We start from the raw sequence: 24,474 nt of genomic DNA, 5'->3' as shown, positions 1-24,474 counted from the left end.
TTGATAAATCTGGGAGTCCTTTTTTGTTTTTTGATCTGTTACATGTGACAGCTAAAGAAAAAGATAGTAAATGAGAATGATTTCCAGGGTTAAAAAAACCCACTGTGTAGTCTGGAGAGGTCAAAGAAGTGTACTGACCACTGAAGGAAAGTTGCTCTGCTCTGTTTGACCCAAGCAGCTTCCAAGGTACTCAAATAACAGGAAAACTCCCACAAGACCTGATTATAGAACAGCAGTTTGCCAAGTGGGCACAGGCAATAGAATCACAAACATATACCAATAATTAAAATGTAGTCCTAGCTAAGACTGTACAATGAAGCAGTGTTTGATTAAAACCAATGCCCTTCTGTTCTGACCACTTTTTCTTTCCTTCCCCCTCCCTATTTTCTATATTTATTTACTTCATTTTTCACCCCCTCTTGCATTCTCTAAGGTTATTTCAGCAAGGTAGAAACTGTGCTAGACTGACCCAGCTTTCCTCTATGAAAGCAGCAAGCCCAAGGCTCTGATTCCTGCGAGGAATTAAGAACTTGAATGAACCAGGCTACAGAAGTTGTTCTCAGAGCCACAGGAGGAAACTGTAGTAACTCAAACAGTATTTGAAGTACCAATAACTGCACTGTATGAATTGGTTTCTTTGGATCACATGTGATGAGGCAGTTCTTGGAAGAAAGTCCAAAAACATGCTCAGGTTCTTCATGCAAAGATGACTCCTGACAACACTGCCCCATAAATCAGTGATAACGTATTACTATGGTGCTCGCCATATGCCACTGAGGTATGGCCTGTGCAGATGTGACACCACACAATAGGAAAGCTTTTGTCTCTTCCCTTCCCCAGACTAAAAGCCACACTAGAAATTTTGTGGGAGAAGTGAATTCTGTCTACTCAAGTGTTCCACCAGGAATTCCCAGCAAGAGTTACAGTAAAACTCCTATATACCCAGTCTGCATATAAATTTGGCTAGGTTTAAAAGCGGGGGAGAGAACCACCCCAACACCAAAACTCCCCCTCTCTCTTTTTTGTTCATATATGCTTTCATGTGGCAAGTCAGAAACTGGCTATGTTAAAACTGAAGTCCTTTCTGGCTGAGATTTTGCTCATACCAGTTCATAGCATTTTGAATACACAATGTCCATCCTGTTTTGCTTCTGTTTCAACTACAGTGAAGTAAGTGCTTGGCTTTAAGTGCATAAAACTTGCTTCCTGAATTTTATTAACAGGTCTAAACCAACACGAAAAAGTCAATCTCAGTACCTCAGTGACTATGCCCACAAATAGGAAGTGCTGCTACCATCAGTGCCTGAATCCCTGCTCAACACTGGGGTTATCAGGAGCTCACAACTGCTGCAGTGCCTTGTTCTGGTCAGGGTTTTGTCATAACGCAGCACAAAGGGTTGTGACAGCCAGAGCAGCTTTACTGTGGTCCCTATCGATTCAGCTGCACAAATTAAATTAAAGCAATTTGTTCCTGTAATTACTTGTGCTGCAGATCCAAAGTAGCTTAAGGACCTGAATCACAATCCAGAGTAAGGTGAGGTATTACAGAGCATTACTGGCTTTCTGCAGATTTCCAGGTTGATTTATGGCTGCTTGCCACTGGGCAGGGCTTGGGCTCAGCTTTTTAAGACATTTGTAGGTGCCTCAGTTCTCAGAGAGGATTTGAGCCTAAACACGCACTGGTATCGGGAAGCGGTTTGGAATGGCAAAACAAGTGCACTGTTTGCTTCCCCAAAATGTTTTTTCCTTATTTAGTGATATCTGCTTTAGCAGTTTTCCTGTAAGCTTATTCACACAATTATGCTCCCTTGTGGCACCTTACAGCTTTCTGAACCCTGATGCTGTTTTCTATTTCTCATTTCATATGTGCCACTTATCCTAGAAGATCTATTCCAGGAATTGACTCTGTGTCCCAGAAAAGGCCCTCCATATTCCTTTCTCTGTTTACACCTGCTGCTCTCTCATCCTTTCCCTGCTGTGCATGACCTGCTGCCCTTGCCTTCGCTGTGCCTGGAAAACATGTTTGGTTTTGGATTGATGGAACTGGAGCCAGAGAAGTAGAACAGAGTTGTACAAAGAGTTAGTGTCTTCCCAGAAGACAATCTCTCATCAGCTCTGCCCTGGACATGTGAAACTTTTACTTGTCCCCAGGCAGTTGTATCTGCCCTCTGCAATGGCACTTCCTGTGTTTGCACAAAGTGAATGCCCAGTGTTTAACAGGAGATGCTCACTTAATCCTCAGTGATACAAACCTGCACTGAGAGCAGCTTTGATTCATGTGCATGTTGTTGAAATCCAAAGCTAACACACAGGACTAAGTCCTCCCTGTTGCAGTCCTTTATAAATGAATTAGTGTGTTAAAAAATTCTTGCCAAACATGTTGTGGGCTGGTCTGAGACAGCAGATTGCTCTTTCTGGTTCAGCTGCAGATCATGGCTCTTGCCCAGAGCTGCTGAGGTGCTCCATAATTAATTGTGCATGCAGTGTGCTTCATTACTGAGGCAACAAGCAACTCTGGTTAAGAGCTGCTGCTTGGAGGGTCTGTTACAACCAGGGTTTGTTACTTGCTGACAGGGATCGCTTTCAGTGAACTTCATTCTAGTTTGCAAGTGTAATACCTAAAAGGGAACAAAGGCTCTTCAGTCCTTAAGGGACAAGGTAGTCAAGGTAAAGCACATTGAGATGTACTTGAACCTCTTTTAATACAAGTATTTGAGCTGTGCTGCAGCTCCCTTGGGCCTGAAAAGCCATGTAAACAGGAGGCTAAACTGATTAATTGCTTGGAGACATTAACATAACTTGAGCTTTCTCTGTTTCCCCCTGATTTTTATCCTTGAAGACTATCTCAGAGTCGCTCTGGCAGCAGACACTAAATCTCAGCATCCTTAATTGTAAGACCAATACTGTTTGTCAGTGGATACAAAACAGGGTTTCCAACTGTGTGTTGCTGCCTGACATCACGGAATAGGGAGTAATAATGCCTATGGAATCTGGACATCTAAATCCTGGAGGCAACTCTAAAAAAATCACAGCTATCGCTTGCACCTCCCTCATTTTTCTAATCTTTCTCCCATCCCCTGCAATGTTTTTCTTTACTGTAGCCTGAAAAGCTGAGCCCATGACAGAAAAGGAACAAAAGATTAAGAAAATCCCAAATCCTCACACAGCACCAGGTTTCAAATGCACTTGGGCACTGTGCAAGCTGTTAATAAAATCCCACTGCCACATGCAAGTCTCCCACAGCAACCCCCAGGCAGCCCTGCTGCCAGCATCTCCTCTTTCTGCTAGCATAGAGCAGGGAGAACGGGAGACTCCCCTGGCTTGCACACACAGCCATGAAATTAAATGCTAGCTCTATATATAGCTCCTGCCTCATGCAGGAGCTGAGGCTTTCACACACTCCCTCGCTGCACTTGCCAGGGTTATTTTTAGCATCAGTGACAAGGTTACCTGGATTATTCTGCCAAATCAGAATGAAATGCCTTGAATTGTATGCAGATAACATCAGAGATGACAGCTGATCTTTTCTTTGTGCCTGCTCGTGCCTTTCTGGCTCTGCAATAAATCTGTGCCAAGTTTTCCCACCCTTGTGAAATCAGGGCAGTTCCCTGACTTCTAGTTCAGAAAAGTGGGAGTTTAAGCACAGTTGGAGCTTCATCAAAAAAACCTTGATAATTTCCAGGTGAATATAGGCTTATCTCTAAACTGGGCTCACTTCAGTATCTATTTGATTTCTGCATTAGGGCTACTAGTAGTTTGTAGGCACGCCTTCCCCCCTTTCTTGGGGGGAATCATATCAATCATATATTCCCCAAAGTTCAGTGGATTCAGTCCAGTTTCCCACTGAATCTCGCCGTCTGGGGGGCTGACGCCTTTTCAGTGCAAAGCTGAACTGAGACATTTCTGTGAGGATGTGGCACTGGATGTGCTGTTCTTGAACCATGGCACAGCTTTTGTTTCGTTGATAGGTAGAATTTTCCTTTATGACTGCTCAGTGTTGAGCTGTCACGCTTTCTGCTTTTAGGCTGCAAAATCTGAAGTGCTGTTTGCTTGGTATTGTTCAGTCTCCCCTGTGAACTTCACGTTCTGTTACACAAGGCCAAGGTGCAACCCAGGGTCTAATCTGGGTGTGCATTTAGCTACATCTGCAGTTTCTGGGTAAGTCAACTCAAAATGCCTTTCCGACAACCTTAGGGCAGCACTAGCACTACAGATTTCCAAATGTGGTAAAGTACTGAATAAGATACCTCCTTTTCACTTTACATTGCCAAGATACCTTTCCCCAGCATGATCCACTTACTCATGCCAACATTCTCAATGTGGTAAAGATCAGTTTTAGGCAGTTGAGGTTTGGTTCCACTCGGTGTCCACAAAAGCATCATTATTCCTGTCTGGCGCCTTTGATGTCCACATTGCTGTACCTGAATTCCTCTCTCCATAATCTTTTAAGTGCTGTTTAATGCATCATGTCTACTTATGCAAATATCCAAGGAGGCGAAAAAGAGCATGAAGTGAAAATTACAAGTGTAGTCTTTTCCGGGAATTCATGTTTTCATTGCAACACTAAGTAACAGTGGAGTGCCTTTAACTGTGGCTATACAAGGCATACTAGAGAAGCACCAGCCACCCAGGCAGTTCAAACATGAACTTTCTAAGCAGTCAGATACCAAATGTAATTAAACAGCCTTTTTCCTATGTCACTCTTCAGTCTAGCAACCATTTTACTCCCCCAGGTTTCAGCTTCTAGAACAAAGTGAGTATGTAAGGCAGAAAACGGGTATTGCAAATAATTGTACTTGCAAACGTCTCTTCTGCCTCTTGACACAAAGAGCTCTCAATTCATGGAATTCCGTTGAGGGCTTATTATCTGTGCTCCTAACACATAATGGGAACCAAGACCTGTTGAGAGCCCTGTTGCCTAATGCACAGTAGAATATTGCCAGTGCACACTATGCCTGGGGCACTGGGGAAGTGTGAATTAGTAAGAGAAACACTACTGGAAAGGCAAATCTGGGGAAAATGCAATCTTGCCATTTTGGATGGAGGAGGAGGGAGACGTACTTGTTTCCATGGCAACAAGTGGGAGACTGAATTGGCTGGGAGCAGGAAATAGGGAAATACACTTTTCAAAAGCAGCAATGCACATAAATGAATACTTGAATCTGTACTCACTCACACTGCTGTCAGTCAATGGTAAATCTGAAGTCAGTGGACTTGCACTGCTGAAATGTAGAATCTGGCTCAAAAGATATAACAGAATTCCTCAATCTCTCTTTTGTGATGGAATTAATGGGAAAGTGAAGAAAAATAAGGATTTTAGCCTTGACTGCATAAACACTCGTCAGCGTAATAGCAGAAAGCTGGTTTTCCCAGCAGATTCACAATTACCATTGCAATATATTACAGACAGAACCATTTAAAAATGCAACACTTTCGGGAAAACGTTGGGGTTTTTTGTCTCTCCATTTTTGAAGTTATTCAGTATACTTTGCACATTATATATGTCAGCACAGCTTTCCCTCCGGAGTATAGGACTGTGGGACTGAGGCAATTTGCTAGTGAGCTTTCAAATATGTACAAATGTACTGAGAAATATTCATCTTGAAAACAACTGCCTATGTACTTGTACTGTGTACTTGCCATTCTCATGCAGCCAGCTGTTGAATAGCTACTCACTAATCTGCCTGGACATTATTCTGCTGTGCTAAAGTACAGGTCTCTAGCATGACGGTACATGTGGATTCAGAACCAAGCCAGCAAGTCCCATGGCTGTTATCAGTGTTACCAGTGCAGCAGCAGCAGCAATGTGCTCTTGTCTGCATAGGTAGTTGCAAAATCATCCAGAGAGCAGACATTTCTATTGGATCCCATTTCCCAACCGGTACCTCACACCAGAACTTCTAGGATTCCTTAATGGTAGACTTCCAAGTTGTCACAAAGAGATTACGCTGCACAAGAATCAGTAAAATGAATTCATTTTAAGAGCATAAAATCTCATCCAAGAGTTTCTCTCTTTCCAGAGTGATTATGTTTCAATGCTACTGCCAGTTTGTGCTCTGAGTGGGAACTCCAGGGTTGTCTGGGTTTTGTGGAGTGAGACCTTGTCAGTCCCAATCAGAAACTCCAGAGGGATATCACGAGGGCTTTGAGTCCTTGGTCTTTACCAGTACTCACTTTTACTTTTTGTCTTTTTGGACACTTACTTACTTTTCCTGGTATAAATATTTTTCTGCATGCGTCCACCACCTGAGCTTGTTTGCATGATCATGTTCTATTCTGTTGGATGAGTTAAGAGCTGAGCTGAGCTCTGCCAATGCACATATGTGCTGGAAGTTGTATGGGAAATTGCTTCCAATCTGTTTTGCCATTCCTGGATATTCTAGCAATCTCTGCACCGTCTGTTCCCCGAAGTGAACTGAATCTCCCACATTCTGGGAGGAAGTTGCTAAATGAAAGCCTGTCTTCCTCTGCTTGGAACAAAGATGGCTTTTAGCCATCCTCTAGATATCACCAGTGAGACTAATGGCCTGTACCAAAGACTGCTTCATAGGGCCACAGCAGACACTACTGAGGCTTCCTTCACTGTATTTACCCATAGAGAAGACATTTCCTGGCTTCTAGTAATGACCGACACTTTTCCTCACCAGCAGAGCAGTTCCCTTTTTAAGTCCTGGTACTGACACTTGAATTCATATATGCCTCCTTTAAAATAATTCTTTAGGATTCTTATTAAGCAAGAGAAATTGTAAATGAAAAGGCTAAAGCCTGTAGTTATGCTACTTTAAGTTGTTTTTAGCTGTGATTACATTAGACATTCACGCTAAGAGTAGTCAGACTGTATTGAAGAGAGATGTGACCTCAGCAGCTCAGTAATACAAGGTATGCTGGATATATCAGTGAATATTCTGTGACAGCTGAACTTGATTTTAGGGATGTAGTGGGGTGGAAACCATTTTTTGTATATTTTAGAGCCATAAAATTAAGGTCCTGACCTGTGAAGACATTTCAGGAGCAACTGACTGGCTAGAATATTGGCATTCACAATATTGAAGAGCGGCTTGAAATATTTCCCTGACATGAACACAGAAAGTTTGCACGGTTGAAATGGTCAAGGCCATGGTCAAGGTCTATTGCGTTTTCCTCCCTGAGACAATGGGTATTAATGTGGCACATCTATGATTTACTCTGCCTGTACTTCCTTGCAATATAATGTAAATCGTAATGTGATATTCTCTACTTGTATGGGATATACATGGGATTTTGTGACAGGGACTGTCATCTCCTCTGTCTTGGGCAGTCACTGGCATGATGCACTGTTCTCCTTTGGGTATTAAGTGCTACCATGCTGCAAAGAATAAACAGCAGTCACTGAGACTGGAGGAAAGTGATTACTCATCTCCAGTGTTGCAGGAGCATCGTGAAGTGCACCCAAAATCTTGTCAGTGTTCACTCAGCAGTTCTTTTCTTAGCTGAGGGCAAGTGTGCCTATGGCAGTGGTGTTTTCCTCCATAAACTCTGCCTATTTGCTTTGATCCATATGCATACTTCTCATTCCCTGTCCCCTGCGGTAAAGTTTAATCAAATGCACACACATGAATGGAGCTAGTCTAAATATCAATAAATGTTTCTTTCAGGAGAGGCTTGAGTATTTAATATTTAATAAGCCTTGAAAATGAACTTTTATTCATGTTTCTCAATTTGATTGCAAGCATTTTGGCGGTGAGCAGTGCTCGCTGTCCCAGTGTGGGCAAGCATGGCACAGATTATTTAACCAACCCCTTTGTCTCATCTAAAATATTCATGTTTGCAGATATCCAAATGTAACTCTCAAAAAAAACCCCACAAACAAAACCCAAATGGTGCAGTCTGAGCCTCACAGTTACCTTAAATCTTTGCTTTAGGCTACATGCTGCAGTAATGCTGTTTCTCTCTTGGCTCTACCCTGTTGCCCTGGTTACTGATCAAAACCAACCGATCCCTGCTGTCCCTGCTGCTGGCCTTGCACAAGCACCTTACTCGTGTGAGGGCAGTGCTGCTGAACCTGCTTCTTCATTAAAGCAGAAATGTAGCCACCATTGTGTACAGCAGCCTTCCTTTGTTCAAATAAATATGCAGCTGTAACAATTACCTTTATCCTCAAATTCACCTAGCGCTGACAAAGCAAAATCAGGTTAATGAATAATTCCATTCTTATTTTTGTTAAAGCATTAGCCTTTCTGGAGGACCTCAAAATCTTGATTACATCATAGAATAAACTAGGTTGGAAAAGACCTTTAAAATCATCAAGTCCAACCTTTACCCTGGCACTGCCAAGGCCACCACTAACCTATGTTTTTTGAGCACTTCGTGGGATGGTGGTTCCCCAGCTGCCCCCTGGGCAGCCTGTTCCAAAGCCTAATCACCTCACCCTCTTGGGGAAGAAACTTTTCCTAATATCCAACCTAAACCTCCCCTGGTGCAGCTTGAGGCCCTTGCCTCTTGTCCTATCTCTTATTACTTGGGAGAAGAGACTGACCTTCACCTCACTACAACCTCCTTTCAAGTAGTTGTAGAGAGCAATAAGGTCTCCCATGAACCTTGTTTTCTCCACCAGTTCCCTCAGCTGTTCCTCATAAGACTTGTTCTCAAGAGCCTTCCCCAGCTCCATTGCCCTTTGTTGCAGTGGAGCTGCAGGTAGATATGGCAGAATTTTGCCTCCCACATTAACTTCTGCCTTTTTTAATTTGAATCAAGGGAATCCTGACTGAAGAGGTAGTTAAGATTTCTTTTTTTTTTTAAGTTGTTGATGTGCAGGAAGTGGACTTGGGGGTGGGTGACAGTGTCTCATCTGGCAGTACCCACAGGATGCTTCATTGTAAAGGGAAGTTCCCCCCTCTTCTTAAAAGACTTACTTTGAGAGCTTCATTTCAATTTGCTGCCGGATTTCCTGTCTTTCCTCATCTGTCCTCCTTGGGAAAATATTCCTGTCTTCCAGCTCCTGCTTACTTGGTCTGTTTCGTAGTTTTACTGCCAGCAGTTCTTTCTTGCATTTTCTTGGCAAAGTACCTGGGACATGCATTGAAAAGAAAATAATTAGAAAGACAGCTCCTGGAAAGGAGAAGTGAACATTAAAAGAGCAGAAAACCTAGGGAGCGACAGTGGTCTGTATGTCAGTGTGAAATGAGCAGCTGTGCCGGGCTCAGACACAAAACTGCGTACAAATCTAGAAGGATCATATTCCTCTGGTGCCATTATTATCCATTAGAAGCAAGCAGTGCTCTCAGGTGAAAATTATTTGCAGCTGAGACATGATTCACATTGCTAGTTTAGAAGTCTAAAGCTGTGACTCTTGCCTCAGTCCTCTGAGCATCCCCATAGCCCAGAGCCATCCCTGTTTTCTGAACCAGTTAGTGGTTCCTTTGCGGGAGGACTGAATCACTCAGTGCAGAAGTGACCGGGACATGTACACCTTCCTCTCTGGGTCACAAGGTGTAACAAGGGATAGGTAATGGTAACTAAAACAAAGTTGTTGCATGGCATGTGTGTATATATGCAGACAGGCATATCTATGTAAAAATATATATAGAGAGATATAAAGTATGATTCTGGTTTTCTGGCATTAGAAATTAGAGGATCAGAACTGTGACCAGACACTGTGTGTCACGCTAACACTAAATACAAGCCATGATGTATGTCTATATCCTGTCCAGTGTGACAGTGTGTCATAACAGAATTTCATCTGTCAATCAGTATTACTCTGTCAGCGTTAGGCCTTTTCCTCTGAATGGAGCAGGGGCAAATATTGCAAGGAATGACAGCAAAAGGCCAGGTTTTAGGATGACTCACAGAATGCTGGCAGCTTTATTGGACATTAGGCAGCAAGAGACACAAATGGTTACTGTGATTGCATGACTGGTTGTGCTTACTGTAAAAAATATAGCACATGCTTTCCATCAAACCAGATAACCTGAAACATTGCCATTACAAAAACATGTTCATAGGAGAATATGCAGCAACTGTTTTGGGTAGGAGCCTATTGCTCTTCAGTGTGCTGGATGTTGCGTCCTTGATGCTGCCTCTCTGATGACAATAGAAATATCCTTTCACTCTTACTAGAGGGAATTGTGTTTGAGTTTAGGTGTTTCTGTATCTCTGGCAGAACTCTTTAGACTTCAGCAGGCTAAATAAATGAAAATTGGACTCCTGAGCTCAGAAAACCATTTTTTCATGTGTTAGGTAAGTTACACAATAGAATAGAACACCATCTTTATTTTCAAGGGCATACTGAAAGTCTGAGGTGATGTCCATATTGATAAACATCAAGTTTGCTTGTGATGGAGGGGGGAGGGGAAGAAAAGGGAAGTGATATTAAAACCAGTGAGCTGCTGAGTCATACTGGTAGGACTGCAGTCTTCCAGCAATCATGTCACAGGGAGGTTATAAGCAAGTAAATTTCCACAAGGTCCCTGCACACCTCCCGTGCTGTGCTGACTTTTCTGCTGTCCAGTCCAGGGCTTCAGTGGAGTCTGAAAATCATCTTTGCAGAGCAGCATCAGTCAGATGGGGTTTAGGGTATTGTCAGGGTACACAGGATCTACAGTTAAGCCTTTGTATTTGCTTCATCTTGGGAGGGCGTTGTGTAATAAGAGGTTATTTTGTTTTGGTTCTTTTATACTTTAAAGGGTTTTAATTTAATGCTTCACCTTTTCTAGAAAAGGTCACGTAATTTTTAAAGAAAATTATATTTAATTGGTATTTTTGTTTGGCATTTGAGATAGGATTAAAGTCTATTTTTAAAGAATGCTCTGGAGGTTGGCAAGTTTCTAAATCCTAAATAGATTTTCATTCCCAAATATTGCGGTTTTATTTGCTAGGGATCTGTGCACCTACATTATTATTATTACTATTGGTGCTGTTGTTGTTATTATTATCATCACTGTTGATCTCAAATTTCTTTATGCAGGGGGGAGGAGTCCACACCATATCTATGTATACATCTTGGGAAGACCAGGTCAGAAAGTAGTTATGGTTTCCTTGTGTGAACAGGAGCAAGTCTGTTAGCAGTTGCAGTGGTTTAAAATTAAACTTTTTAGAAACCAATCTTGGCTCAAAACCCCACTTAAAGTATAAAGCTGTGCCCTAATTTATCATCTTTCTCTAATGCTTTCAAAGTCTGTTGCAAACATTAATTAAATTAAACCACGCAGCCCTCTGTGTAGTAGTAGGTATACATTTAACAGATGGGTAAAGAAAAATGATTTGGCTGATGCTGCACACAGCCTTCTGCTAACTGAATATATGACTCCATCAGAAACATTTGGCTCATGAAGCCTCAGACTTGGGATTCTGTCAAGGTTTTTCAAGCCTCCACCACACTGGGAGTGGGTGCAGAGGGGGTGCTTGCAGTGCTAGATCCATACAGCCCAGAAACGAACAGAATTCCTGCTGGAAACAATCTGAAACACCTGGAGTTGGCGAACTCCCAGGTATGTCTGAACATGTTCTCATTTTCACCTGGAAATTTTAATGGGTTGGTAAAAGGAATTTGGTCATGTCAAGAGATTGCTGCAGAGAAGGCTGCACATGCACATTAAGCCCAATGGCTCCAGAACATGATAGTCTTACTGCCCATCTGCATAGTGCATTTGAAGACAGTTCGGTGCATCTTGGCTGCACTGAAAGCAATAGGTATGCACATGCATATGTATGTGTCCAGAACTGCTTAGAAAGAATAAGGGAGCTCTACATATGTAGTAAACACTTTTTGTTTGGAGATGCACCTTAAACAGTTATTCTCCCATCCACTGATGACAGTGAAGGTATGAGCATGCAGGACTATCCCTACTCCCTTCAGGCTGCTATAAAATTTCTTGCCATACCATCCCTGATTATACCTGACTCTGGTCATACCATATTATACCTGATCTTTGAATAGTGGGAGAATCCCAGTGATTATTTGTTCACAAGAGGTCATGGCTCATTTTCTACTGTCCCTCATCTATTAGATGAAGGCCAGCTGAATGCAATGTTCTGCAGTTAAAAGACTGGACATTTTTGCAAGAAGTCAGGTTTTGAAGCTGATGTGGAGGCACTGGCTAAAGCTAGCTCAGTGTACACCCTAGAGGCTTCTGTTTCAAAGTGAGAGGGAACAATGAAAGCCTTTGCTTGAGACAAAGTAAAATGAAGCTGCTTTTCAGAGTCTTGACTGCTCCCAGGCTGCTCTGCTCTGCATTTAGAGTCTACTACTTTGTGAAATCAAAACCACAAATCATATCTGAAAACATCTCAACTTTAACCCAAATCCTGCTGTGGTATTAAGAGGAGTGGAGAGCATGTAACTGACTCAGGATAAGCTGTGCTCACTTCACCCAGATGTCTGGATTTCTAAAAGGCTTATGCTATAGCCACTCCCATGGTCCATATGCACTGGGCACTGATTAATCTTTAGGGTATTTCACCAAATAAAAATGCAAGAGATCTGAATTAAACTGATCTGCAAGTCTAAGGAGCCGTTCCCCAGGCCTGAGCAATTGGGTTAATTGCTGAAAAATAATACCTGCCCCACAAAGTGAAAGTAGGGGATGATGTTTCCCCCTGTCAGGAAGACATGCTGGGAACCACTGTGTAATTCATCTGGTTTCATCTTGACAAGCCCAATGATGGCCACTTCTGTTATTCCACCTGCTGCAGAAACCCAAATCTGAGGTTTCAGAATCAATAAACTAGTAAATAAACCAAAACCAGAGAACAAAGAGGAAAAAAAGCCACAAACTAATTTTCCCCAGCCCATTTTCAGCACTCCAAGGCAAATTCCTTCCTGATAACAATTTCAGTAGAAAGTGAACTTGCAAATACACTTGTATAATTATTCTTTTCCTAAGAGTTACTTTTCCAAGTCAGAAAGGCAAATTCAGTGCCGGTCTGCCCCATGACCAAACTGTCTCAGCAGGATCTTGCCTGTGGCTCGTTTCATGGTTTATGGCAGCTCAGCCTGGTCACCAATAAATGTTATGAAAATTCACATCTTTTTCATGCTTGGTTTGCAGGCTCCTGACTAAAGTTCCCGGTTTAATTCAGTTGAATTATGACATTGAATTTCCTGTATGTTTACTGTTCTTTCTATCAAGCAACAGGCAAAACCTAATACAGCATGATGATGGGAAGACCTTGCTTGCAAGAAGTTATCAGTTGTGGGCTACATGCTAGTTACATTTTTTTTTAAGCTTGTGCACAAGACCACTTTCTTGGCTGGTGTTTCTCGAGGTTTCAAAGAATGATTTATTGAGGAAGGTGCTAGTGGAAACCTGAGGTACAATTTCTCACTTTTTTCAGAGTTATCTGTACCAACCTCCCTGTAACCACACGGCTGTTGCACTCGCTGTTCTGCATCGCAGTGGCAATGGCAAAGTTGATGACATACTAAAGCAGGGCAGTATTTGTAAAGCAACTTTGGATTAATGGGTAGTTTCACCTCCTGACTTGCAAGCAAGCCCAGATTTTTTTTAAGCTAGAAAGAATCTGGATCTTTTCGGGGAATTACTCTGGCTCTATCCCTGTCACTTGTCACTAGCTCTCATTCCTCTCTGAATTGTTAACAGGTACATTTGATCGAATGCTGGCACAAGCAGTGCCACCCAGTGTCAAGACGAGAAATATCTTGCTTATGTCCAAGCTTGTGAGTAAATGAGCAGCAACCACATCCCCAAAGCTGTTGGGGGACTTCCATGGCTTAAGCAGCTGTGTTGCCCAGCTTGCCCAGTACCCATCCACAGATATCAAATAGTGGAACTTTGTGTGGCCCGGGGTTTTGTCATGCGCCTACAATGTGCCTGAACTTAAAATACCGGTAGGGCAAGCACCAGGCTTGCACAAAGAATTAGGTGGTCTGTAAATGCACATTTATAACCTGCAAGAACAAGACAGTCCACAATGGTCTTCAGCCATGTAAAGTAAAATGATCTCATTGATAAAGCTCAGGTCTTGTAATGACTTGGGTAAGTTTAGGGGGTGTATGGAACAGTCATCTTCATGCAGAGGCTGAAGTTTAGGTGTTAAAAGACTTGAATGCCAAAAAGTGAGATAAATGACAAGGAAAAAGGCTGCATAGCAACAAAGAAAGAAATGAAAGAAAATTCTTCCTAAAAAATTAGTTTTGCTGAAGCTGAAAAGTGTTTTGCATGGGAAAGGGGATTGCATTAATATCTGTGTCCTCGTTATCAAATGAGAAACCACCTTTGTTTGCTTTCTTTGTCCCAGTGTACATCTGCAGGTAAATACTAATACGTATATAATCATTGCACTAAAAATAATTACTAAGGAGAGCTGATTATTTTACTAAAGCCCACTTAAATAAGTGCTCAGGATTATATCGTACATTCCACATATGTCTCAAGAAAGGATAAAAAGGACCAAGTAGGGAATGGCTTTCTCCTTTAAGATCTTTTCTCTGGATGCTTGTCCTTCCTACATTCACTATGTCATCTTTTTTGCTGTACCATCACTGCAGTGGAATAATAGTTGTAAAATGGGATGTTTCTAAACCATCCACAGCGTTGGCACTAGGTGTACAGAAAGCTTTCCCTACTGATGGTGAGATGAGTCTGCAAATGCTGCCATTCATATATAGTAGTACAACGGGGCGTAACTGAAGGGGTGGAGCATACTGATACATTGACATAACTCTAAATGTCAGCTTAGTGTGCAGTACATACCGACACTAACATGATCACAGTCACCATGATTCACATTTAACTTCAGCTTTTCAGCAGGATTCCTTGACAAAGGTGATGTGACAATAGAGGAATTTACACTACTCAGTATTTCCTGGGGCATGCTGCCTTGTTTAGAACATTCTGTTAGGCTGAAATAGTCTAATATGACTATTAATAATAGTCTAATATGAGAAGTGACTTTCCTTACCAGAAATAATGGAATCATTCAAAACTTCCTCATCCTGATAAAAAACAGAGTCTTCCTTGAGCTCTGAGTTCATGATCATGTTTTCTTTGTTCTCATCCGACTCTTTCACTGAGTTCCGCTTATTTTCTGAATCACTGCTGTAACTCAGGGAGTTCTCCTTTTCTTTGTTGCGCTCAATGCTAGACGTTCTGGATGGACGGACATCCACTCTTTTTTTTGGAGAGCCTTTGCTTTCTCTTCCATGGAAGCTGTGGGTGGAAGGTGCACAGCCCAGTTTTACTGCCATGGTAGGAACTTATCATTACATGAGACTGAGCAGAATGTCTTGTAAGTTAAAAAGGCCAGGACAGAGAATTCAACATGGGATAACATGGATGGCATTCTCAAAACTCTGTTGAGAATGGCTCCTGCAGATCTACTTTCCTGTCTCTATCATAAAAATAAGGTATGGAAGGGTGTTAGTGAATTTCTGTGATATATAGCCACATGCTATACTGTACTGATTTAAAAAAGCCACACAGCATGTCCTTCTAATGTAAAACATACATGGCATGAAATATTACTGGTCTGTTAAGATCATGACAAAGGTTTAATGGGGCCTGGAAATAATATTGTATGAATCTGTTCCCCATGGAAATAGCTGTTATGGAATTAAGAAATGTTACCAATTTAACTCCAAAGCTGGAATGGAAAAGGTTATCTCTGTTCTCCTCTAATATACAGGAGGGCTTCTAAGGAAAACCAGACAAAGAGCTCAATGTACTCCCACGCAAGCATTTGTATTAAAAATGGATACCGTATGTGCTCATATATAAGGCAAGAGACATATACTGAGATAGTAGCATTTGCCACATGCAAAATGCTCGTATTTAGAGCAGGATATGCCTTACCTACTCTAATTTCCTATCTTGTGGGGAGATTTTCTTTTGCGATAGGTCAAGGATTATGAAATTATTCTAGCTGTTTGAAAACCTACTTCCATGTCACAGTAACCTTCTTATAAAGGAAGAACATGTTTTGGAGGTAACTACCAAATTAAGCACTTGGATCAGGGATGGATGTTCAAAGTAGTGACAGCAAGAAGGTGGCAAACTCAAGCTGTAGGAGTAAATAAAATGCTAATAACAGGGTAGGAACATTTACCAAGAAAAATGATTTAGTGGAATGGCTCTCCTCATGCACCCCTATAGCCAAGAGGCTGTAGGTACCTGTCCTGCCGGTGTTTGGTGGCCAGAGCCCTGTGGAGTTCTTCAATGACTCTGCTGGGAGGTAAAGGCAGGTGGACGGCAGCCAGGTGAGGGGAACCGGTTGGTGTTGTTACCTGTCCTCTGACATGGGGATCTGAAGTTTTCTGGCCAGAGGAGTGGAAGAGGGCAGCTTGTCCTGAGATTTGGGAGGAACCAACAATGACATAATTCTTCAGGATGGTAGAAGGAGGAGATTTCATGGCGGGGTCATCTATTTCACTTCCTGCTGTCAAAACACAAGAGGGTAAGAGGTTGTGCAATGCCTCTTATTTTTTGGCACACAGAGTTTGCACTGAAATTCATTTGTTGTGTTGAACAGCTGAAATGGTGATGTTTGTTCCGGCTAGGAGGTAACTGGTTAAGCTGAGTAACTCTCCCAATTCAAAAGGCTCATATGACACAGATCCAAATCTTTCATCTAGCAAAACAGATGTCTCCCCCACTTCCTGTCTTTCCCACTTTATGAGATTCTCCCTTTCCCCAGCCCACTACTGAATTTTTGAGTGCCAGCACTGTTCTTCCTAACCACCAATGGCTTGTGCTGCAGTAGGTTCCCAATCTAGCGCTTTCGCTGCTGGACTCTGGCAAGACTGTATTAAAATTTATGCACTGTGATTCTCAGTCAGGACAAAATGTACCAGTGTCTATTATCTGTTTCTCTGATTGCTGCACATCTTGGACCACTGGCTTTCACATGCCAGCTGAGGAAATGCCAAAATCATTATCATATGAGGATAATGTTTGCATAACAAACCTTGGCAAATGAAATCTGAAGGAATGATGTGGTATTGAGCACTGAGATGAAAAAGGAAAAGTGGGGCAATCTAATTTTTTTACCCCCATACTAGATATTTTTTGTGCAATCTGAGCATTTTATTGGAACTTAGACTTTGATATATACCTTTCTCTAGCACCGGAGTCCAAAACACAGTTGACATTTCCCTGGTTGTAAATAGGGTAGTTTCATGCTCTTAAGCTAAGTGAACATCTGGCCTGAAAAAGATGCTGATTAGTTTTCCTGTTGTGCAGTTCCCTTCCCCTTTCCCCTACATCTCCAGCCAAAGCCTCTGGCACACAGCGTTGTTTACACCAGTAGCTCTGTCTGGGTGTAAAAAGGCAGTGCGGGTGCTCCATACGAGAGTATTTCTTTTCTCTTATTGCCACCTGGTGTTTAAAACAAGAATTTAAACTGACACAGCTTGAAACAGCTGTTGTGCAAACTTGATTTCACAGCTAATTTTCACTTTTTTTCACTTACTTTTGAGATAAATCCTTCGGTTCATAGCAGAGAAAAACTGCTCAGGCCAGGATTATCCTGAAACACCCGTGTAAAATGTCTTGGTTCCTACTAGCAGGAAAAATTACTTACTAGAAAACTGATATAAAAATGTAGGTTTGAGTATTAACTTCAGTTATTAAATATTTCCTCTCAGACCCAGCATCCTGCATAATGGCTCCTAACTACATGTCTCTTCTTAAGTTCACTCGTGGAAATCTGGTCCAGCTCCATGAGGGCAGTGCTGCAAACAGAGCAGGCCACGGAGGCTGGGCGGCAGAATTACTGAGGACAACAGCAAAAGCACAAGTGGGAGGAAGAGCTCCTCTAGCCATAGCCAAAATCAGACATTTGAGAATGACAGCACTAAGCCTGGTCTTTATTTCACATCTGTGGGGTGAGGAAGTGAGCATCCTTCTATGAGGAGAGTTGCATCCACAATAAAATCTTCTCCTTTATGTTAAGCAAGGTCTAAATTTTTTTTTTTACTTATTTTCTTTCGTTTTTGCACATTTCTCTCCCTCTAACTTGAACACAAATCAATGGCCAGAGCTTCATTCATCTCTCTGTGCATCCAGGAGGCACTGGACAAGCTAATCCAAAAGTCACCCTGTTTAAAACCTGAAGTGTCTGAAAGCACAAGGGCATTTCTTCTAGAGTCTTGGTGCCCAACGTGTAGTGTTGGCAATGAGCCACCTTCCCACCCCAGAGTTTCTTCTCTGCTAATCAGGATGGCTGCTGTAGCCCGGAGACAGCCAGCCTCTCTGGGTTTGGGCACTCAAGGGGATTTTGATTATATGCTACTGTGGAGATGCACAGAGGACATTTATGGTCAATCATTGCCCACTGAATCATGGCCTGAGGGGATGAAAAAGAAACCCAAAACAAAACAAAAATCCCACCATAAGTCATCTTATGCTGCTGCACAGTGGCCATGTTTTCTCAGAGCAAGAACCCTGGGTTCAGCTCAACCCTGACACAGGATGGGAAGAGACTTTATTTTATCTTTATACTGGCTTATTCCTGGAACAGGTCAAAGGCCTCACTGCATCTTGAGCCAGTATTGAGAATTTCCTTAGATCACACCTTATTTGTCCTGATGACAGCTGCTCAGTGAATAATCTTGCAAAGTGATGTCTTGGCACCTTGCCCTCTTCCCCCTCTCTGATTAATTGGTGCTTGGCTTATTTCTTACTCCTCTAACGGCATCTCTAACATTGTTAAGGAGGCAAAAACTAAACACAAAAGAGCTTTTCAACCTCAGCCTGTTCACATTGCAAGCTGGAAGGGGCAGGCTAGAGCCTGCCTGATAGCACAGAATGTTGAAGCGATCTGAACAGCAGCTCCCAAGGAGCATTCTGATACCATTTTGAATCCAGCTCCCAATGAAGGTCTTACAGCTTTCAAGCATGGGAAAAATATGGATATTTTCCATGAGGAAACAAATACTTGTAATTTTCCTCAAAAAAGACCTAATCCCTGGTATTTTCTATGAACCCCAGTGGTCAGATCACAATGACCTTCTGATATTTTATTTCCTGGTGACTTTGAAAACCCTATTATTGTTTGTTTGTATTGTATTTGTACTGTTTGAAAAACCCAATTTATTGTCCCAGTACATGAGTGTGGATGCAAATCAGGGTTGAGATAATGGCTGTCATTTTAAAGTCTAAATATCCAAGAGGTCTGACATTTTGATGTAAGGACTTGATTATGATTGCAATAAGGCCCTTTTAACTGCTTTTACCATATGTAGGGGCCCTAAAATTGGAACAAATTAAAATCGTATCATTTTAACACCCTTTCTGCAGTGCCAGAATGTTGGAAAATGTAACATTGGTAATACATTAGAAAAATCAGGCCCAGAGGAATTGCTCTTGAAGCATTCCATGAAGTCTGGCATGGAGGATTGCTTTGTGGGACCCAGCTGTATCACTTAGGTGTGTTCTGGGTAACTAGACCAGATTTCATTGCTCAAGTTTAGACCTACCCTAGAGAGCAAACTCTTCAGACAGAAAACTCTACAGAACCTGTTGACTGGAATTTGATTTTGCCTGTTGTACTGTTATCCAGTGGGAGTCTAGGTAATGAAAACATTTAAATCTTCCTTGTGTTTTATGGCATATTAATATGAGCATCTGATTCAGCATATGTTTGCAGTTGACTTGATTTGTTTTACATGTGTTTATTGCAATAGACTCACAATAAATAATCCCCCGAGAGATTCAGGTGAATATGTGAAGTACAGAGATCAGTGCGTTATTATTGGGCAACTGGACCACTCAGTTCATGGAAATCGTTAGTGTTCTGTTCACTTGATAGAAGTAGCCTGATTCACAGCAGCTTGTGGCAATAGGCTTAAAAAGGATGTGAGAAAAAAATGATAGATTATGTTGTGTAGGTGAACACCACAGAAGGGATGGGAAAGTCTGCATTGACCAGTAATGACTGACCTGTTCCGCTTTTTGTGATTTTGGAGATTGCCTTCGGCAGTGGCGCTGGGAGCAGCGGAGGGCTGGGAAGCTGTGCTGGGTTTCTTTCCATCTGTTTCTGGGGGGAATCTGTGGATTCAGGTACAAGTAAGGCTTGTGGACTGTCTTCAGATGCTGGCAGGCTGGCATCTTCTAATTCTTCTGTGGGTGCTGAAGTTTTCTTGGCTAGTAGGAAGATGAGTAAAATTAATGGAACATGAAGTTAATAATGATAGGCTGGGGGCCAGTGCCAGGAACAGTCAGAAAAACAGAACACATGGCACACAGATAGAAACACTTCTCTTCCATAGTGAAAACAATTATTGTGTGAAATAGCCAACTGGCCAAGGCAGGTGAAGAATGAGGATATTGAAGAAATGTTAGTTTTGATGTTACTGAGAAAACTGCTGAGCTTCCCTTACATCCCTAAAGCCTTTTTCCCTTTTGTTATTTTTGGTTTTGTTAATAATAAAGACAGCAAAGCAAAGCAAGTTTTGAGAACTGCAGTGAATTTTCTTACAGCACGCAGCTGCAGTGGCACAGTTACTGAGTGAGTACTCTTCTATGCTATGAAAACACAGCCAGAGGGCAAAGAGTATCAAACCGGGAATACTACACAAAAGCTGACTTTCCAATTGTTTATAGTCCACATTTATTTTCACAGTTTAATTTTTGTCTTATTTAATACATGACTTCAGCTTGCATCCTAAGTCTCCTCTTACTGTATCTGACTCCAGAACAGTTGAGTCTTTCCTGAGGTTAAAGCTGATAACAAAGAAAAGCCATGAAAAAGATTTGTCGTTGGATCTCAGCAGCTAGTGAGGAACAGAGAATTAGTGAAGAACTTAAGAAAAACTTCAATCACCAAAGAGATGGTGAAGCAGTGGCTCATCCTAAAAGACAGTAAAAGCACTTAGCTCTTAAAGTTAGTGCAGGCTGAGTCACTGAGCAGTTCATCAGATTGACCTGGCTGCGATGAGAGCACATGGGAATAGACCCAGAAAGGCATGAAGCTGAAGCAGGACATAGGTAGGATTTCAGTGATGAAATTCAGGATTAGCATCCTTGAATTCTGCTCAAATATCATCTGACTCTGGCAGTGCTTAAACTCACACAGTTCCTCACTATTTGACTTTCCCACTCTGTTACACATCCTAGTCTCTGCCTTGTCAGACAGAGAGTCTGAATGCTGACTCTGATCCAGGACCCCAACCATGGCCAGGCTTTCCACAAACTGCATTTCCAGTGACAACAGTCTCGGTAATAATCATGAGGGTTATTTTTCCTACCCTAGCAAGTGAAGCACCTATCCAAATGGGGAGATAAGTGTTTAAGCCTCTCCTCAGCACAGAGTCATAGAATACTTTGGTTTGGAAGAATCTTTAAAGGTCATTTGGTCATTGGCCCCTCTGCAATGAGGAGGTGAGGAGGGGCATCTTCAACTAGACCAGGTTGCTCAAAGCCCTGTCCAGCCTGACCTTGAATGTTGCCAGGGATGGGCCATCTGCCACCTCTCTGGGCAACCTGTGCCAGTGTTTCACCTTTGTTGTAAAAAATTTCTACCTTATATGCAGTCTAAATCTCCTCTCTTTTAGTTTGAAACCATTAACCCTTGTCCTGTCACAACAGGCCCTGCTAAAAAGTTCATCTCCATCTTTCTTATAAGCTCCTTTAAGTACTCTAAAGGTCTCCCTGGAGACTTCTCTTTTCCAGGCTGAACAAGCCCAGCTCTCTCAGCCTGTCTCCACAGCAGAGGTGCTCCAGTCTGTGCAGCACTTTTGTGGTTCCTCTGGAACCAATCCAACAGGTTCATGACTTTCCTGTGCTGAGTACTCTAGGGCTGGACACAGCACTCCAGGTAGGGTCCCACCAGTGCAGAGCATGACAGTGGTCCATACTGCTTGAGCTGGATAAATGGCAAATGCTAGTCCTCCTAGCATTCTGGATTATCCAGGCAATGCACCTTTCCTCAAAACCATTTTATGGCATCTCCTAAAAACTCACAGCAGTGAGCATCTGCAACTGCCATGTCACAAAGTTTTTCTTGGCTCAGTTTTATGCCTTGCTTGGAATATAAACTCTCTCTATTAATGAACATTCAGCATCCTCATGTTCAGAGTGCATGGGGAGGCACCAGAGCACTTAGGCAGTTGGAAACAATAGAACTGCAAGATAATAGCATTTAATTTGTTGACAAACAGATTAATGAGTGTGCCTAGAAGAGGAGGAATGAGTATTTATCATTCAAAAAAGACATGAAAGTAGAATAAATATGCATCATTACAAGGAATTCTTATGAAATTTGGCTTGACAGGAAAGCTGACATAAGTGGTATATGCCTGAATTATAGGAAGAAGTAATTTTCTTTTAAATATACTTCTAGCAAAATGCTTTGTTCCAGGCTGACAACACTTTGTATTTTGTGCCTATTGCATAGGAGACAAAATGTGGAATAGAGGAAGAGAAAAATAAAGTCACTAATAGGTTACATTACAGAAAGATCAAGAGCTTCAGTAGACATTAGTAGCTTGATAGGAAAATTAGTCAGATTTGAGTGCATTCCCCGGAGTGGAGCAATACTTTCTTCTGGCAGTAACTTTGCTGAAATCAGTGAAATGAAGTGCTGTTCAGCATGGATGTGGAGGAGCATCTGTACTGGGACCTTTCCTATAGGGAAGGTGGATCCAAAGCACACTCTGCCTCAGTCAAAATAGATCTTTTTGATTCTGAACTCAATCCTGTTCTGAGAGTGTATCATAAAACCAGACTGCAGTTGTGCACTCTTGTCCAAGGAATGCCCACTTTACATTCCCTGCAAAGAATGGTTTCCTTCTGTTTTTTTCTGTGGTTGTTTCTGGTAACAACAGCACATTTGGCTCGGTCTGGAGGCAGACCTAAGTCTTGAGTACACAGACCTATTAATAGATTTCATACTGCAGATAGAATATTATCCTACTGAAAATACTCCAAGTGCTTGGCATAGACTCCTTGCTGGAGTAGCTAATTATTCATGGAGTGCACTTGTCAAAATGCCATCTCACTGCTAGGTAGAAACTCTCTCCTTGGGACTGCTCCCAAGCCCTTTGGCTAAGTTAGGTGGGAAAAACTGCCCTCTTTCTGCCTAGGCTGTTCTTTTTCTGTGTATTAACCAAACATGAAGTCTACAAATATTTCATTGTTTTTCCTCCCCTTCTCCTCCCTGACCTTCATCCCACATCTTCAGGATGAAGTATGACATATTGGGTATGCAGCAAATAAATTCATTTTGTTTCTAGCTGGTCAAATATTCATATGAATTTGTGAAAAGTTGCCTCCTGCACTGGGCCTGGATTAAGCCCAAGGACAAATGTTATGAAAGGCTCAACATTATAATAAACTTAGCAATAGACTCTGAATGGGGTTTGCCTCAATTTTGAGGGTGATGCAAAACCAAACACAGACATAGAGTTTAAAGAGAAAGAAAACAGCATTAAGGGCATGTATTAATAGAGGCTATTTATGTCCAATTATCTATTTTTCTGCTCTATTTTAAGAGGCAAAAAAGAGGATAGATCTTTAGAAGCCCATGTACTGTGCTTTGGAATATTTCATGATGAAATAACACATGTAGGTGATGGGTGACCGAATGGTGGTGTTAAGCTTGCAAAAAAGAAAAAAATCCTTGTGAAGGACAAGCATGAGGAGAGGTACTTTTGGGGAGACAGAAGAGTTTCTGTTGTCAAAGCAATTCAGAGTGGAGTGGAGCTACAAATGGACCAGAAGAAAAATATTATATGAAAGCAAAAAGGAACAGAATTGCATGAGCCATGGGGATGGAAGGGGCAGGAGGAAAAGGAAGTGGGAAAGGATAATGCAAAGAAATAGAAAATGCTTCAAAAAATGGTTTCCCTTCTGAGCAGCTGAAGCTGACTGAGGGTGTAAGCAGGCATCATTGCTCAGCAAACTACAGCGGGTAAGGGTAGGCTTGGTGAAAGCAAGGGGACCACAAAGAAATCAGGGAATGGGGTGGGGGGGTGGGTTGGAGAAGAAAAGGCAACCAGGGCAGATGGAGTTAGTGTAAAGATTGACCAGAGGGCAGGGAGGTCTATAATCACAACATGGCACTCCTCACAAACTAGGATAAAATGTTACCTCTGCAGCTTTGCATTACTTGATTGTCAGGAAGTGAATAGAAACCCTTTAGCTGCTGGATGGCACCTGACTGTTCTGGTCCTAAGGAACTGCTGGCATGGATAAGTTCTGCTGGAGCACAGTTGCATGAAAGGAGCTTTGGTTAGCTTACCTGTGCTCCCGATATTGAGCTTCACTGTTATTTGCAGCATATTGTAGACAGGGTGATGGTACGGACAGCGTGAACTGTGTATTGACATTGTTCTCATAAGCCAGGACAAATTGTCTCAGGATTGGCACAAAAGTTTAAGAAATGTTTTTGAGAAGCTTGTTTCATCTTCTTAGCAGTAACTGCTAATACCAAAGGGGCACCATGCCAAGACTGGATTGTCTCATAATCAAACTAATCCCATTATGTCAAGCTTTGTCCCTCAGTTTGGTAGCAGTCTCAAATCACTAGTTTTAAGTACTG

General features: G+C 42.0%; 1 protein-coding gene across 4 annotated transcripts in view; it reads right to left on the bottom strand.

The window, feature by feature from the left end:
• PHACTR3 (phosphatase and actin regulator 3) overlaps window positions 1–24,474 on the bottom strand; it is a 107,396-nt gene that overhangs the window by 19,291 nt on the left and 63,631 nt on the right. For 3 of the 4 annotated variants that reach the window (XM_061441829.1, XM_061441831.1, XM_061441832.1), the window contains exons 5-8: window positions 19,875–20,078; window positions 16,107–16,371; window positions 14,899–15,146; window positions 8,892–9,045 (exon numbers count right to left, since the gene is read on the bottom strand). In XM_061441829.1, coding sequence (XP_061297813.1) covers window positions 8,892–9,045; window positions 14,899–15,146; window positions 16,107–16,371; window positions 19,875–20,078 — 871 coding nt within the window. The remainder of the gene's footprint in view (window positions 1–8,891; window positions 9,046–14,898; window positions 15,147–16,106; window positions 16,372–19,874; window positions 20,079–24,474) is intronic. The other variant, XM_061441830.1, reaches the window with a different exon arrangement.

Source organism: Pezoporus flaviventris, unplaced genomic scaffold (assembly GCF_033815535.1).
Source record: "Pezoporus flaviventris isolate CSIRO_AGI_PZ_B2104156 unplaced genomic scaffold, CSIRO_AGI_Pfla_v1 ptg000213l, whole genome shotgun sequence".
In the NCBI taxonomy this organism is placed as follows: domain Eukaryota; kingdom Metazoa; phylum Chordata; class Aves; order Psittaciformes; family Psittacidae; genus Pezoporus; species Pezoporus flaviventris.
The sequence above is the reverse complement of the archived record's forward strand: the minus strand, read 5'-3'. Positions and strand labels throughout refer to the sequence as shown.